The sequence below is a fragment of the Barbus barbus genome (assembly GCF_936440315.1).
Source record: "Barbus barbus genome assembly, chromosome: 38".
Taxonomy (NCBI): domain Eukaryota; kingdom Metazoa; phylum Chordata; class Actinopteri; order Cypriniformes; family Cyprinidae; genus Barbus; species Barbus barbus.
Genome location: NC_136716.1, coordinates 15,493,271 through 15,510,342, shown reverse-complemented (window position 1 = coordinate 15,510,342; position 17,072 = coordinate 15,493,271). Strand labels below are relative to the sequence as shown.

Below are 17,072 nucleotides of genomic sequence, written 5' to 3'. Positions count from 1 at the left end.
TGTATCAGCTCTGTGCACTGATTGGTGCTCAGTCTTCACCTCTCGCCTGGCGCTTCCTCTTCACACGAGTGCAGCAGTTCTGTGCGCATTTGGCCTGTGAAAAAGTTCAGTTTCAGTGTCTCATATAAAACAAACATCACGTGAAGTGTTCAGGGCTGAATTTTCATCTCTGAACGTGGACAAACAAACAAAAATGGAAAAATAACAGTAAATCGTCTTTTCCAGGAGTAGGGCTTAATTGGAACAGATTTAACTTTAGTTCAACCCCATCTTGGACCCATTCCCATTTAATAAGAGGCTTCTACCAGTATACCATTCAAACAAACATGTAATCGATCCCCTGTTATGACTTCAGAAACCATGGAGTTGATGGAAATCAGAATCAGAATGCTTAGAAAAAGGCACATTTTTTGAGAAGTATACATGTGTACCTCAAACATTTCCATTATCATTGAGGCCTTTTCTTTGAATGACTGTTGAAGTACAGCTTACATCAAACTCAATTTGCAATAATGCACACACATGCATGTTGGTTTCACCATGTTAGCAAGAACTTCTCATTGACGCAATTGTTTTCGGTGAGGGGAGGATGTTTGCTGACCCCAAAACCTTCAGAGAAACCTGTTGGTATCAGCATATTTAAGGCAATTTATTATTTAGATGATTTTGTGAGCCATTCAAATAATCCAAAAACATTTTAAATGTCCTTACAAGTCAGTTTTTTTATGTTACACTGTATTTCTGAGAATGTTTTTTTTTTTGGAAATGTAGACAAGTATAGCCAAACCTCTAGCCTCTATTTTACTTTTGCAATTTGATGTTCTGTTTCCTCTGTATGGGTGTGTGTGTGTGTGCGTACTCTTGCGACATATCACCAAAACACATAATTTTTTATACATCTTGGGGTTTAATAGGTTAAACAAAACATTCACATCCTTTAGATGACAGTACATTTGGCACATAGTAAAATGCTTACGAGATAACGCTAGTGTATCCAGAAAAGAAATACCTCTGTGCACATGAAGCTTCACCATACAGAAACTAAAGTCCAATACCAGATGTATATAATACAGCACTATCATACATATGAAACATTTATGTATTTTAATACTGTATGCGCAAATATTCAATATTCAGCCAGATAAATCTTTGCACTTAATTTAAGAGGTAATTCTTAGTTTATTTACTCTGTTTTGACTGAAGACAGACCATGAATGCGTCCTATATATCAAGTTCATTCCTTCACAAGTAAAAAGGAAACAATGGGAGAAAATAAAGCTTAACAAGACATTTGGCATGAAACCGTGAGGTGACAGACAGGAAAGTGCCTGTGAGAGAAAAGGCTTCAAAGACAATTGGCAACGTTGACCTAGCTACCGTGATCAACCCACAGACACGTTTTAAAAAAGCAACGAAACAAGTCAAAACAAAAAGGAACTTAAGACAGAAATAAAAGGTCCGCAACCACTTTTAAAAGAACAATAAAACACATCTTATTCAAATCACCATTGAATTGCTAAAGGAAAAGCCATCACATTCCAGAAGGTTTTAATTAGTACGCCTGAAATGTACCCTTTTTCGTTTTCGTTCACCTCTCCTTTAGTGTCTTTCACATTGCACAAGTAAATAATTCAACTACAGGGGGTTCACAAAATTTAAAACAAGACTGAATAGTCTGAAAGATATATAGAGGTGTGTAACAATTGTCTGAAATAAAGTAACATAAAAAGACGAATGACTTATTGACACAAAAAGGGAAGCATAGCTACATGTATATTGAATAAATTAAGAGCTCACACATTTTTCCACTACATTCCACAGCTTATGTACCTCAGTACACTATGTACATGAGAACGGCAGAGAGAAGTATGAGAGAGAGAGAGCGAGAAAGCCTTTGGTGAAGCTCTAACCAATGCAACACGAGAAAATCAGCACACGAGAGAAACTGAAACAGAACAATTTGAAAATAAAGAAAATAACTAGGGAAAATGTGTTCAGGGTATTGCACATAGATATCAAAAACATGGTTTTCTTCCCATAAACTGATGCTACTCAATAACGACACAATTTGCAAGACCATGCAAACAATTGCCTACTCTAAGAAGCTTTCACAGGCTTTTTGGAGCAAATACTATGTACATGTTACGTTCTGTACAAATCGACTGGACAGCTATGGGTACTGGTCTGTCTGCCCACAACTATACCTTTGTATGCATAGTGGCGGGACACGGCATACACACACACACACACACACACACACACACACAGTAGTCTTTGCACAGTCGAGCGCAAATGAAAAGCCATTGCAAAACAACATGAAAACAACAGTAGAGCTTCAGGGGGGCAAGGGCCTCTCGCTCTCATTCATGCAAACACATGTACACGGACACATACATGTCATGCACACACCTACTCAGGCTGACAATTCGTAACACAACCCATATACAGCAGGTCATCATTCCAAATGGACCTTCATAATAAATATATATATATATTATATATATATATATATATATATATATATATATATACTACAAATGTCTTTGTATATTTTATAAAATTGCTCCCAAAATGTCACCTGAATGCACAAAAAGGCATTTGACTGCACAGCACAAGATTTGTCAATTGTCACGTATGCAGTTGTAAATTCCTCCTCAAGGGCAAGACCTCTCCATCGAGGGATTAAGAAGACCCGACCGGTGTCCGAAATTGTAGTACAATCATTGGTATCGTCAATTTTGGTTTAAGGTAGTGTGTTCCGACCCTTCCTTCCTTGGGCTCTGAAGAACATTCGTTTTCTGATTGGTTGTCAAACTTGTTGAGGCCTGTGATGAGATCCATATGCAGTACAGTTTTTTTTTCCCTCTTTTTGGAGATTTAGAGAAGGATAAAAGAACAAAAACAGCAGTAAAGGGAAAATTTTACCACAGGGACTGGCCATTCTGCTCTGGTCCGGTCTGAGCCCCTTCTTCAGAACATTTGTGAAGTGTGTGTTCATGTATTGCAATGCGATGTGGGTTTTTGAGTGTTTGTGGGTGTGTTTAACATATATTTGAACTGACAGACACCAAGTTAGGCTTTAAGACAAAGCCTCCTCTCCAAAGTAGGAGAAGCCCTTGAATTCATCCTGGTTGATTTGTTTGATGATGGCATCGTCTACTGGCGTCAGCACGGGGTCCTCGCGAGTGAAGTCCTGGTCGAAATTATTCACATCGCGCTTGGTTTTCTATAGCAAAACAGACACAGAGATACATGGGTTTATGAAGGTTTTCTGAGGTACAACTTTAAAAGGGTAGTTCACTCAAAAATGAAAATTCTGTCATCATGTCGCGCCAGACTTTTGTTCATCGTCAAACACAAATGAGGACACTAATGAAACCTGAGAGATTTCTCAGGCCCCTGAGAAAGTCTATTAACCCAAAACATTGACACTTCAAACATTTATAAAGAGATCAAACAAACCTCATTGGTTCTTGAGGAAGCTCAACTGTACTTGCTAGACATGTGAGAACAGACCTCACTGGTTCTTGCAGAAGCGCAATCATACTTTTTTGACTCGTGAGAAAAAAACCTAATTGGTTCATGCAGAACATGAATCGTACTCAGCGTTAAGAAGGTTACTTTGGAAATGTAATAGGTCACAGATTACAAATTACCCAATTTAAAATGTAATAAGTAGTGTAACTATTTCATATTTCAGAGCAAAATTTAATCTGTAAGTGGATGTGTGTGTGTTTGTGTGGGTTCTTGTTTATGTCCCCACAAGGATAGTAAAACCTGACATTTTTGACATTGTGGGGACCGGCCTGCGGTTTAATTACAATTAAACTTTATTTGGCGTGCTACTTGTGCACAATGCACGTTTCTTAATATTAAGCCTAAAATGTGTTTTAATGTCACTCTTGATGAGAATTGTAGGATCTTTGAATAATATCGGTCTTTAAATGCAAAATATTTCAAGTGTACCTGAAGAGTACTTGCAATAGTTTAGCACAATCAAATATACTATTTAATATACTATTTCCGCAAAGTGCATTAAGTTCAAAATTAGTTGTTCCAATTTAGCAGACTTTAAGTATACCAGTTTAGTATACTAAAAGTACAATTGCAGAGCATTTTATTAAGTACATAAATATGAAAATGTATTTGTAGTATACTTAGCATGAAATAAATTTCAAATACATTTAAGTATATTTATTTTTCTACTAGGGTAGGCTTAGGGTTGGGGTTGGGTTAGGGGATAGAAAATATAATTTTGTCAGTATAAAAGTAACAGAAGTCTATGGAAAGTCCCCGCAATTCACAGAAACCTCACATGTGTATGCGTGTTCAGTTTCAGCCATTATAGGGAGTATGCAAATAGGGAAACGAAGATGTTTTGTCTATCCTTGAGTGTTAAATGTTATAAATATAAGGACTTGTGAATGTATGTTAACCATGTGTAACGGTCATCTTGCAAAATGACTTCCCAAGGTATTTGAATTCCATTTTTGTTGCTTGTCTTGTGGATCCAAATAAAATAATAAAATGTGTGAAAAATTCAAATGTAAAATGTAACTTTATAATTGTAAACATTTTCATAAGTAACTAATTTAATTACACATTTTTTTCTCAGTAACTGTAACTGATTACAATTACATATATTTTGTAATTAAATTACGTAATTCCATTACATGTAACTACAGTAGTTATTCCCCAACATTGATCGTATTTGCTTGCCACGTGAGAGTAAACTCATTGGATCTTGCACAAGTACGCTCAAGCTCTCGTTTATCAAATTTGATGTGAATAAAAACATTAAATGTGTTCAGGATATAAAGCAATAATATTTCTTCAGAAGACTTGGATTAAACTGCTTGATTCATATGGATTACGCTTTATGAACTTTTGAAGCGTCAAGTTTTGGTGTAATAGACTTTCAATGGAAGGACAGCAATCTCTCAGGTTTCATAAAAAATATCATTTGTTAAAATTAAATATGAAAAGGATAAAAGTCCTATAGGTTTGGAATGACTTGATGGTGAGTAAATGTTGACAGAATTTTCACTTATTTTCATCAAAACTAACCCTTTAAAAAATATGATAAAACTAATAAAACAAACAAATGTCTGTATTGCTTAAGATTCAGATTTTGTCCCCAGTGCTGTTCTAAGAAGCAGTGCAAACTTTCAGTTAAAAGCCACAGGTGCGTATGTATATGTAGATACTGTAGAAAGTGTGGCGACGAAACGCCAGCTAAAAGTTACTCAGAGGGCAAGAGAGCAAGTAGCGGTCGCGTTTTTTTCTGTACCTTTCTGTGACCTTTCCATCTAAAGCACCCACTTGTGTACATATACACACGCGCGCATACACACAACACTCTCAGCCCTTCCCCCCGCCATGGGAAAGCAGAAGTAGAGAAGTGTCGTTGTGGCATCCGACTTTCAGTCTAGACCACAGATGCTAAAGACAGAGGAACACGAGAGATAAAGTGCATGTGCTGTGTCGGAGCGTTTTGCAGAAAAAATGTCTATGAATTGTGACGCATTTCATCATTTACATTTTACATTTATGCAGTTGGCAGATGATTTTACCCAAAGCCACTTACATTGCATTCCATGTATTTACACTACATTTATACCAGTTTGCGTTTGGGAATCGAACCCATAACCTTGGTGCTGCTAGTGCTATGCTCTACTGTTTGAGCAACAGAAATGGGTTAATTCAATGTATGTGAATCATGTATGCTTACAATGCGAGGTTTAAAAGGAGGCTTGATCTTCTTCTGCTCCAGCAAGAACCAGTCGATCTCTTTAAAGAAAGGGTGGACTTTGATGGCTTCCTCTAGTCCCTGGGTCACCACACAGCCCAGACGCTTACTGGGGCTCTTTGTCATGAACTGAGGAAAGGGAATACATTTTACATGACATAATTCATAAAGAAGAGGTAAATATGTACAGTTTAAGGGGCTTTAAGCATTTTTGTGTAATATGACAAAAAATACAAGGAAGATATCACTGAAAATTATGTCTTGAGAAATCACACTTGTCATTCTAACAGAAACAGAAAAACAAACAAAAAAAAAAAAAGTCAGGGGAGTGGCCCAACTCTTTTTAGCCAATCATAGAACTGTAATGCTTAACAATAAGGTTCACTATCTAATAATTTTAGGTAATGCCTTAGGTATCATAATTTACCAATAAGAATACTTTTACAGCATTTATTAATAAAGGTTATTGTACATTTTTATATACACAAATACATTAACATTTAAAAAAATGTAACAATATGAACATTACATTAAAAAGACAATGCATAGATTTTATAATTATAATGGAGTCGTAATAAACTAAATTAAAGTAATTAAAAAGAAAAAATAATTCTAACTATAAAAAAAAGATTAAAAACAAGGTGTTTTGTTGTAATTATAGCAAAAATACAGAAGAAAATTCTCATGAAATGTTTACTCAAAAAACAAGCCAATCAGAAACATTCTTTGCCTGTCAATCATTATGTTCAGGTTTGCTGACATGTCTTTGGAGAGCGGGATTTTGGAGAGAGGATATGAGGATTGAATCAATAGATGGTTTAATTCATTCAGGTGGAAATTTGCAAAACTGATACAACCGCTTACAACAACATTTCAGGCAATTCATGATTTTTAGAGCACAAATATTAGAAAAATGGAAATGTATGTGTATGTGTATAAAATATGCCACAAAATTAGTGTATTTTTAAGTCGGAGGTAAATATACCAGAACAGGGGGATGAATGAAGAACAAAAGGGAGGAAAATGAACAGAGGAAGGTTGGAGAGGCCAGAAGGAAAGTGCAGCCAGGTGTATGACCATACAGTAGAGCTCAATATATCACTGTAGGAAGAGAAAAGATTTCCGAACAGAAGTGGAAAAAGAAATGATAAATGGGCCCACCCTCAAACCACACACACAAACAAACGAAAAGATTTCAAGAACTGTGCCTCTTACAGCTTTCAGAATGCTGACGGCTTCTTTACTGAGCCACACGGGATAAAGCACGTCATCGTGGAGGATGGACTCAAAAAGGTCATCCTCGTTGTCAGCTTCAAACGGAGGCTGACCGGCCATCATTTCATACATGAGAACGCCCAGAGCCCACCAATCCACCGACGGGCCATACTCCAACTCCTGCAGGATCTGAATGAGAGAGATGAATATGGTTCAAAATTACGTCAAACAAGTCAGCTGTAGGTTATGTTCATTATGATTTACTAGACGTACTTCTGGTGCAATGTAGTCAGGGGTCCCGCAGAATGTGGTGGTCGTGACCCCGTTCAGAATGCCCTCTTTGCACATGCCAAAGTCGGCCAGTTTACAGTGGCCTTCAGCGTCCAACAGAATGTTATCCAGCTTCAGATCTCTGCAGTGACAGGAAAAAAAAAAAAAACAATTAGTCCATATTTTTTTGTGACTTGCTTAATGTCTTTTAAGAAATTGTCCAGGCTGTTTAAAATAGTTTTATTAAGGGGTCGGCACGCCTGTCAGACAGTAAGCTGACAACTGATCTACAGGACCTTGAGGGCATGGGCCGTTCTTCAGACCTTTACAACAATAACATATGGCACTCTGCCTCATTCATAACTCAAGCTGCTCCCTGTTCCATTCCTGAGATGGCTGCATGCAAGGCTTGGTGTTTGAAGTGCTGGGGGCTGAACATTTGTGTAGGTAAAAACTACAGCAGCCTCAGGTAAGCTGTTAAAACCTTTCACTTCACAACAAGCACATCAACATTCTGAGCCCACATGAAGCCGTCAGTCATGTAATGGACAGCTTAACATTTCACAACCTGCAATAAAGTCAGAATCATATAAAGGAAAGCACATTACTATAATGTGGTCATTTGACTTCTACAATTAAAAATTCACTACTTTTAAAACTTAATTAAGGATAGATAGATAGATAGATAGATAGATAGATAGATAGATAGATAGATAGATAGATAGTAAAACGTACCGACATTTTCTAAAAGGAAAAATAAACATTTGTATACTTTTTAATCACAAATGCTCTTCTTGCACTAGACCCAGTGTTTACAAAGCGAACATGCAAATAAAGTCAAACACCCTTTACAAAAAAAGGTAAAACAACGATTTAAGACAATTTTGAAGATGGAGGAGAAAATGCAAAGGAGTTTTTTGCCCTACTCTACCTTTCTGAACCGAAGTACACAGATGAAGAACTAACCACGTGTGACCTTTCCAACGCGATTACATAATGCGTCAATTCGTGGGCGCGCATCGCAGAGATTTGTGGTATATTTTACTATTATTTATTTATTTATTTTTTAGAAAATTATGCTAGATAAGACCCTTATTCCTCCCCTGGGATCATGTAGAGCCCTTTGAAGCTGCATTGAAACTGCAATTTGGACCTTCAACTCGTTGGCCACCATTGAAGTCCACTATATGGAGAAAAATCTTGGAATGTTTTCCTCAAAAACTTATTTCTTTTCAACTGAACAAAGAAAGACAAACATCTTGGATGACATGGGGGTGAGTAAGTTATCTGAAAATTTTTATTCTGGAAGTTAACTAATCCTTTAAATACACTGTGGTCACTTACCGTGACATTTTTTTTTCCCTGAGCCCTGGTTTATTTTGGACGATGACCACAGTCTTCAAAGGTATGAAAAAACCTCCATGAGCATGATTGTAGAGTTTAGGGTGACTTATGACAATACCAGAGGCACTGCTGGCCAATTGGGTGCCCTAAACATAATTGTAATGTTGTGCCCCCCTGACATGTGTAAATGTAACTATTATTTTGTCTTGTGGACTAGATATAGACACCTGTTATGTGAATTATATTAAATTAATGTAATTATTAAATTGTACTAAATGAAAGCAAAATGGAATTTGTGGACTCTTATCATATTCATATTATTATTAGTATTATTACTACTGTATTGTTGTTGTTATTAGCTGAAATCAAACAAGTTCAAGTTTATATTAATATATGAAGAGTTTATTTGCAAAAACAGATAACTCCGTTTTGAAACAATTTAAAAAATCTGTTTTTTATGATGTTATGTTTTTGTTATTTATTGTGTTAGTGAGCTGTTTTTTATTTTTTATTTTTACTTAATCAAAATAACCCAACTGCAGTTTGATTGAGATTAATTGGAATGCACAATGAAACATTTTCATTTTCACTCAGGTGACTGAGTGAAAATAATGTTTTTGGCATGACACTGTGATTTGAGAATTCACAAGTTCACCTGCCCATTTAGACCTGCTAAACTTGGCTTGATGTCCTCGAAGGACTCTCGAACTCATACACTAAACAAAATTATAAACGCAACACTTTTGTTTTTGCCCCCATTTTTCATGAGCTGAACTCAAAGATCTAAGACTTTTTCTATGTACACAAAAGGCCTATTTCTCTCAAATATTGTTCACAAATCTGTCTAAATCTGTGTTAGTGAGCACTTCTCCTTTGCCGAGATAATCCATCCACCTCACAGGTGTGGCATATCAAGATGCTGATTAGACAGCATGATTATTGCACAGGTGTGCCTTAGGCTGGCCACAATAAAAGGCCACTCTAAAATGTGCAGTTTTATCACACAGCACAATGCCACAGATGTCGCAAGTTTTGAGGGAGCGTGCAATTGGCATGATGACTGCAGGAATGTCCACCAGAGCTGTTGCCCGTGAATTGAATGTTCATTTCTCTACCATAAGCCAAAGGCGTTTCAGAGAATTTGCCAGTACATCCAACCGGCCTCACAACCGCAGACCATGTGTAACCACACCAGCCCAGGACCTCCACATCCAGCATCTTCACCTCCAAGATCGTCTGAGACCAGCCACCCGGAGAGCTGCTGCAACAATCGGTTTGCATAACCAAAGAATTTCTGCACAAACTGTCAGAAACCGTCTCAGGGAAGCTCATATGCATGCTCGTCGTCCTCATCGGGGTCTCGACCTGACTGCAGTTTGTCATCGTAACCGACATGAGTGGGCAAATGCTCACATTCGATGGCATCTGGCACTTTGGAGAGGTGTTCTCTTCACGGATGAATCCCGGTTTTCACTGTACAGGGCAGATGGCAGACAGCGTGTATGGCGTCCTGTGGGTGAGCGGTTTCCTGATGCCAACGTTGTGGATCGAGTGGCCCATGGTGGCGGTGGGGTTATGGTATGGGCAGGCGTATGTTATGGACAACGAACACAGGTGCATTTTATTGGTGGCATTTTGAATGCACAGAGATACCGTGACTAGATCCTGAGGCCCATTGTTGTGCCATTCATCCACGTCCATCACCTCATGTTGCAGCATGATAATGCACAGCCCCATGTTGCAAGGATCAGTACACAATTCCTGGAAGCTGAAAACATCCCAGTTCTTGCATGGCCAGCATACTCAATGGACATGTTACCCATTGAGCATGTTTGGGATGCTCTGGATCGGCGTATACTACAGAGTGTTCCAGTTCCTGCCAATATCCAGCAACTTCGCACAGCCATTGAAGAGGAGTGGACAACCTGATCATGCTGTCTAATCAGCATCTTGATATGCCACACCTGTGAGGTGGATGGATTATCTTGGCAAAGGAGAAGTGCTCACTAACACAGATTTAGTCAGATTTGTGAACAATATTTGAGAGAAATAGGCCTTTTGTGTACATAGAAAAAGTCTTAGATCTTTGAGTTCAGCTAATGAAATGGGGGCAAAAACAAAAGTGTTGCGTTTATAATTTTGTTCAGTGTAGTTAGAACCATAGATATGCTGTATATACGGTTAGAACCCCCATGACTGTACAATGTGAAGGAGGATGCTAGGACAGCCCAGTGACTGCTGCTTATATGCTCTCATAGCAATGATTGACAGGACTGAATGATTAGGCTCCTCCCAAAGCTTAAGTTTGAAACTTCATTCAGTACAATTTTGACACTAAGTATACTCTACCAACCAAAAGTTTGTCAGTAGGATTTTCGGTACCACTTTACTTAAAGCCTTTATGTATAATGCATTATAAAAGTACTTTTAATGCATTAATTATGCCTTGTATTGCACCTTATAATGCACTGAACAATCTCATGCGTAATTGTATCCACAGTTAATAGATTACAACACTTATACACTATGCATTTTAAATTCGGTTATAATTATTTACGACAAGATATACTGTATTACAACTTATATAATAATGCATTATACATAAAGTCTTTAAAGGGTTAGTTCACCCAAAAATGAAAATTTGCGTTTTACTCACCCTCAAAGCATCCTAGGTGTATGTGACTTTCTTCTTTCAGACGAATCCAATCAAAGTTATATAAAAAATTGTCCTGGCCCCTCCAAGCCTTACAATGGGGTAAGCAGGTGCTTTTTGTCAACAGTTCATAAGACATTAAATAAAGCGCGCGCATCCATAATAAAACATTCCTCAGGCGGCTCCGGCGTGAATAAAGGCCTCCTGCAGCGAATCCATGCGTTTTTGTAAAATAAATATTCATATTTCAAACATAATAAACACTTTTTTCTCACTTCCGATGACTGTCCTACCCTGAAGCGTGCAGGCAGATGACGTAGGACGTCGGCGTTGCGTGATTAGTGACGAACGCGGAGAGAGAACAAAAACAGAAACACAAAACGAGGATTTGTAAAGAAAAATGTCAGAGGATTTCAATATAAGCCAAGAGGAGACTGGTTTTCCTTTGCTAAAGTAAGGAAACTTTGTTTCCTTTGCTCTTGCATATCTCAAAGGTGCGCACACAACGCCTACGTCCTACGTCATCCACCTGGATGGCGTACGACAGTCTTCCGTTTCATTTCATGCAGATATTTTTTATGTATACAGTAGTTTCACAAAACTGATGCCAGACCATTCTGTTTTTGCTTCAAATTTTGAAATTATACAAATCTAATTTAGATTAAAAACTGCTGATGTTGCGTGCATGCAGCATCTTTGTTTGGATCATGATTAAAATGCAGTGGTTGCCTCTTATTTTAAATGGAAAGAGCACAGACAAAGCCTTATTTTGTTTATATGAAGAGATTTCTTTTATTTGTGTTATTTGATTTGGAGATTGTTTTAAAATTTTTATTTAGTTTAATTTAGTACATTTACATTATATTTACATTTTGTTATTTAGCAGAAGCTTTTATCCAAAGCGACTTACAAATGAGGAGAATAGAAGCAATCAAAACCAACAAAAGAGCAATAATATGCAAGTGCTATATTAGTATATTACTATAGTGTTATATTTCAATTTCACAAAGAAACGTGCAGCATTTTGTCCAAGCAATAATAAAAAGACACATTTAATTTATAATTATTTAATTTGTCTTAAATCATTTTGTAATAAATGAATAAATCGTGAATCGAATCGTGAGTTGAGTGAATCGTTACATCCCTACTGTTTCCACCAAAAATTCAGCACTGATAATTATAAGAAATGTTTCTTGAATATCAAATCAGTATATTAGAATGATCACTTGACACTGAAAACTGAGTAATGACTACTGAAAATTCAGATATGCCTAAAGATTTACAACAAAATTTTTAATAAATGACAATTAAAATTTATTAGACTTTTTTTTTTTTTTAAATTGTAATAATATTTCACAATATTACTATTTTTACAGTATGTTTGGTCAAATAAATCCAGCCTTGGTGCGTATAAAACACATCCTTCAAAACAATAACATTTCTTACTGACCCAAATCTAGTGTATATTTCTAAGTATTTTTACACCCTGCCATTTTAGCAAGAGTATCTGGGAGGATTGCACTGATAGGGGACGCTGCAATTTATCTGAAGTAGTATCGTATCGGAGTATGGCTGGTCTTTCTGTGATCTGTGCCTTCCTCGAATTGCAGTTAATGAGCCGTAGAAGAGTCTTATATCAGTGTACTTTTCACCTGAGAATAGAATCCCCTCTGGCTCGTGTAAGAATGTGTAGAGCCATTCTTATCAAAGCCTCACTGATGTACCGACACCTTCTTCAGATGCAGCATGGATTATTTAGGTGAGTGACTGAGGCTGAAGGGAAGTGTGCTGCCAATAATTTTCTGTCATGCTCTATCTAACATGTATCATCTTTTAAAGGGGTCATCGGATGCCCATTTTCCACAAGTTGATATGATTCTTTAGGGTCTTAATGAAAAGTCTATAACATACCTTGGTTAAAATCTCTCAATGGTAGTGTAAAAAACACCTTTTTTACCATATCAAAATCAGCTCTGTTTTTAATCAAGCCATTTTAGTCCATGTTGCTTTAAATGCTAATGAGTAGTACTGTTTACTTTAGCCGTGAAACTGGCAAACTAGCATGTTATTAGGAAAGGTGATTTGCAAAGATTCATTTAAAAAACCCTTATACTCACTTCTTCTGTGGATGAAGCTGGATCACGAATGATTCGAATGAACAAAGACGCATTTAGGCAGATCGGGGATCATTGCATTCCTTTCAAAAACGAAAGTAACATTAATCCTCTGTGTCTTCAGCGGCTCAGATGTCAGGAGTAAATGACGACTGCTTTATTCATTATTAAATCCAACAATAAAATGCCTCAATCGTTTAATCGGAGACATTCTTGTTTTTCCCTGCACCAGAGTCGACACAATGGCGGTTGGATTGTTTACAGGTCACTCAGCACACTCAGGGCAGGTCTAAGGTAAGACGGACTTGATCGTGGGAATGGTCTGCGCAGAACTACGTCATTCTGACAGGAATCTCAGAACAGCCTGATTTGAGAAAGGGAATTTTAAAATAGGCATAAAAAAAATTTGGGAAATTGTACACACACTTCCAACACACATTTATGTTCAAACAACTTGTAAAGTGAATTTTGCATCCGATGACCCCTTTAATGTGGTAGGTGGAGCAGGAAAGGTTAGAAGAGAGAATGCTGGGTGCCATAGCATGTCAGCCACGATGACCTCTTGATGACCCTGTGAGTTTACATGTGTATTTGTCATACTGAGGGATACAGAAGCCAGGGTGTGGATCATCAGGTGTGCATCTGTTTACACACTTCTGAGATAAGGATTCACATTTCTCTTGTAAAACCTGTCTATCATAATGCAACATGAGCTGTTGTATTTGTATGATGCTATTCAAGTGATTAAAGACTACATGCATTTGTAAGGAAGCTCAAGATCATTTCTCAAGCCACTTAAAAGTGTACAGTCATATTTTTCCCTCATTAAACAAGTTATACCCTTAAAGAAAATGATGTACACTTACATGAGATGAAGACTCCAATCACATCAGTAGCTTATTAAAAGCTGTTAATTTAGCAAGGATGCATTTATAATGTTATAATGTAATAAAGTTTCTATTTGTTTTTTTTTTAGGACTATTCATCACAGAATCCTGAAAATAAAATACTAGGCAGCACAACTGTTTTCAAGACTGACAATCAAAAGAAATGTTTCTTGTGCAACAAATCAGCAGATTATAATGATTTCTGAATGATCCTGCAACACTGGAGTAATGCTGCTGATAATCCATTTTTTCCATCACAGGAATAAATTACATTTTAAAATTTGTTAAAGTAGAAGACAGCAATTTTTAAATTGTAATAATATTTCACAATATTACTGTTTTTACTTTTTTTTTTTTAGATCAAATAAACATAGCCTTTTAAGAGACTTTAAAAATTCTCACAAACCCATAAAAAAATGTTCATGCGTGTGTTTTGTGTGTGAACAAAAGATAGCAACAGAGAGCCAAACAGGCCTGGCCTTTGATGGTTGATTGGCAAAAAAATGTCAACATTTCTTTGCTGGTATCATTCAAGCACAAATCTTTTTGTGAGGCACTGTTCCGACATGAGGGCGGGACAGCCCAGCTTTATGTAACTGTACTATTTTTGACAGCACCCATGAAAGTTGGAAGGATTTTAGTGATATGCATTTAACATGACAATAGCCAATAGAAATAGCGGACTGCGGCCCAGCTTCCTGCAATCTAAAGCCAGGAGCTGTCCGCTGGACAGTACAGGTTGAGATATTAATATATTTCTAGGTCACTCTCTGACCACTTTTGGATTTGTCTTCCACACTTCCTCTGAGCTCCAGTGGACAACTGCACACACACGTACACATGCCATAATGCATGGTCTCCCGCACATACAAATATGTGCATGTACACACATAATTAGGCCCTATTGAAATGCCTTCCTGTGTTCCCTTTGTGTACAGAGTGATTTTTCCATGGAGTCCCTCATCACTTTAACATGAGGCTTTGCCACTGATCAGCCCCAGTCAAAAAATCTCAGCTAAACATACAAGAACAGAGAGAGAAAGTAAAGTGAGCTAAAGCTGAGAAACAAGATGGTTAACAGGTCTAATCAGACAGCAAGTCTGTACACAGGACAAGCATTGACCTGCACAACAGACCAAAGAGATACAATTTACCACTTCTTTACTTTGGCTTTCTCTTTTTTCTTTCTTTTATTTTCTCACTGCCTTTCTCCCCACTTTCTTAAAGGAGAAAATGTAACACTTAGTATGCACTAATAAAATATAGCAAACTATCAGTTTATAGTTCATTCATAGTTTATAAACTCTATACAAATAGTGTTATACACACACACACACACAGAAAACTAGAGAGAGTTAGGTTTAGAGGATTGAATATACAGTTTGTACAGTATTAAAACCATTACGCCTATGAAGAGTTCCTGTAAACCACTTATGCCAATATGTGTGTGTGTGTGTCCTTAATGTATTTATAAACATTTAAAGGGACAGTAAATATGAATGCAATTAAATGTTCAATAAAGGCTGGTTTAAAGCACTTAATTAATGACAATTACCCATTTTCCGTGACTGAATCAAAAGTGAGAACTTTTCACTCCTTATTACAATTTAACAATTCCTTTACTATGAGCTAATTAAACAATAATAATTGTGTTAATTACAGTGATAATAAATATAATATATTTTAAAATGTAATTTATTCCTGTGATGGCATTTCCTTCAGAAATCATTCTAATATGCTGATATAAAACATTCATTTTATTATAAATGTTGAAAATAACTTAATATTAATACGCTGCCTAATATTTTTGTGAAAACCTTGATACATTTTTTCAATTTCTTTACTGCCAAAAAATTGTATCGACTCCTAACATTTGAATGGGACTTTTGAATAGAAAATAATTAGTATAACAGGATCTTGACACACTTTGAGTAATCTATTTCACGTTGCACACAGAAATCTGATATACTAGAAGTGTACTTGTACATATTAGAAGCGTACAGTATATTTTTTAGGATTTCCTCCCTAATTTGTACTCCTCACGAAAGAAGGAGAAAAGGTGGAGAGGGTTTGGTATTGCTGGAGGCTAAAGAGGCTTCTCATTCTTCAGAAAGGTGCTGTAATCCACTAATACAGCCTACCTCAACTTGCATTCCTCAACTCTTCCCTGAGGCCAGATCTATCATGCAAAACCATCTATACATTTACAAACCACAAATAAAGAAACATTTGATCGTCATATCTTTAAATCATGCAATGAGCTATTAATATAATTCAGTGAGGAATTTAACATTGGCGCTCCTGCAACCATTAATCAGATCTATCTTCAAATGACTACAATTAACAAAATTCGAACCCTGCAGAAAGAGCTGGGCATTGACAGCTCACTTGCGTTAATGAACTCAAAAACCCTTTTTTGGACTAGAACGAATCAATATAAGCATCAAGACATTGAAATGGCAAGCACTTTTGACATGATAACAGGGAAGATAATGATGGTTGTCTCAAATGGGGGTCGTGTGATGTCTGACCTCTTGTTTCTTTGCAGGTCTCACTAGGAATGCACTACAGTATCTACCCAAGCTTTGGATAAGGAATAGTGCTTTTGTGCTTTTCTCAAGGCTTGTGACGCATTGCAGCCTCTGTATTCAGCTTTCAGCATATCTTTTTGCTTGTAAATCTGATTGTGTGACAAACAGACGGAAAGACAGTGAGATACAAGTTCGTACGTGGGAAGGAATGAATGTGTTTGACATCCGTTTTAATCTACAGGTGTGACTCAAATTGTTCTGTGCATTTGATTCGTTTTCATAACGAAGCGAGCATGAACACACCATACT

The 17,072-nt window shown here is 36.9% G+C and overlaps 1 protein-coding gene across 1 annotated transcript in view; it reads right to left on the bottom strand.

The window, feature by feature from the left end:
• Positions 1-2,879: 2,879 nt before the first annotated feature.
• Positions 2,880-17,072, bottom strand: part of LOC306857453 (protein kinase C epsilon type-like) — a 70,001-nt gene continuing 55,808 nt past the window's right edge. Inside the window, exons 12-15 of the mRNA XM_079397405.1 lie at positions 7,238-7,376; positions 6,965-7,153; positions 5,732-5,878; positions 2,880-3,226 (exon numbers count right to left, since the gene is read on the bottom strand). Of these exons, the coding sequence (XP_079253531.1) occupies positions 3,080-3,226; positions 5,732-5,878; positions 6,965-7,153; positions 7,238-7,376 (622 nt within the window). The 3' untranslated portion in view covers positions 2,880-3,079. The remainder of the gene's footprint in view (positions 3,227-5,731; positions 5,879-6,964; positions 7,154-7,237; positions 7,377-17,072) is intronic.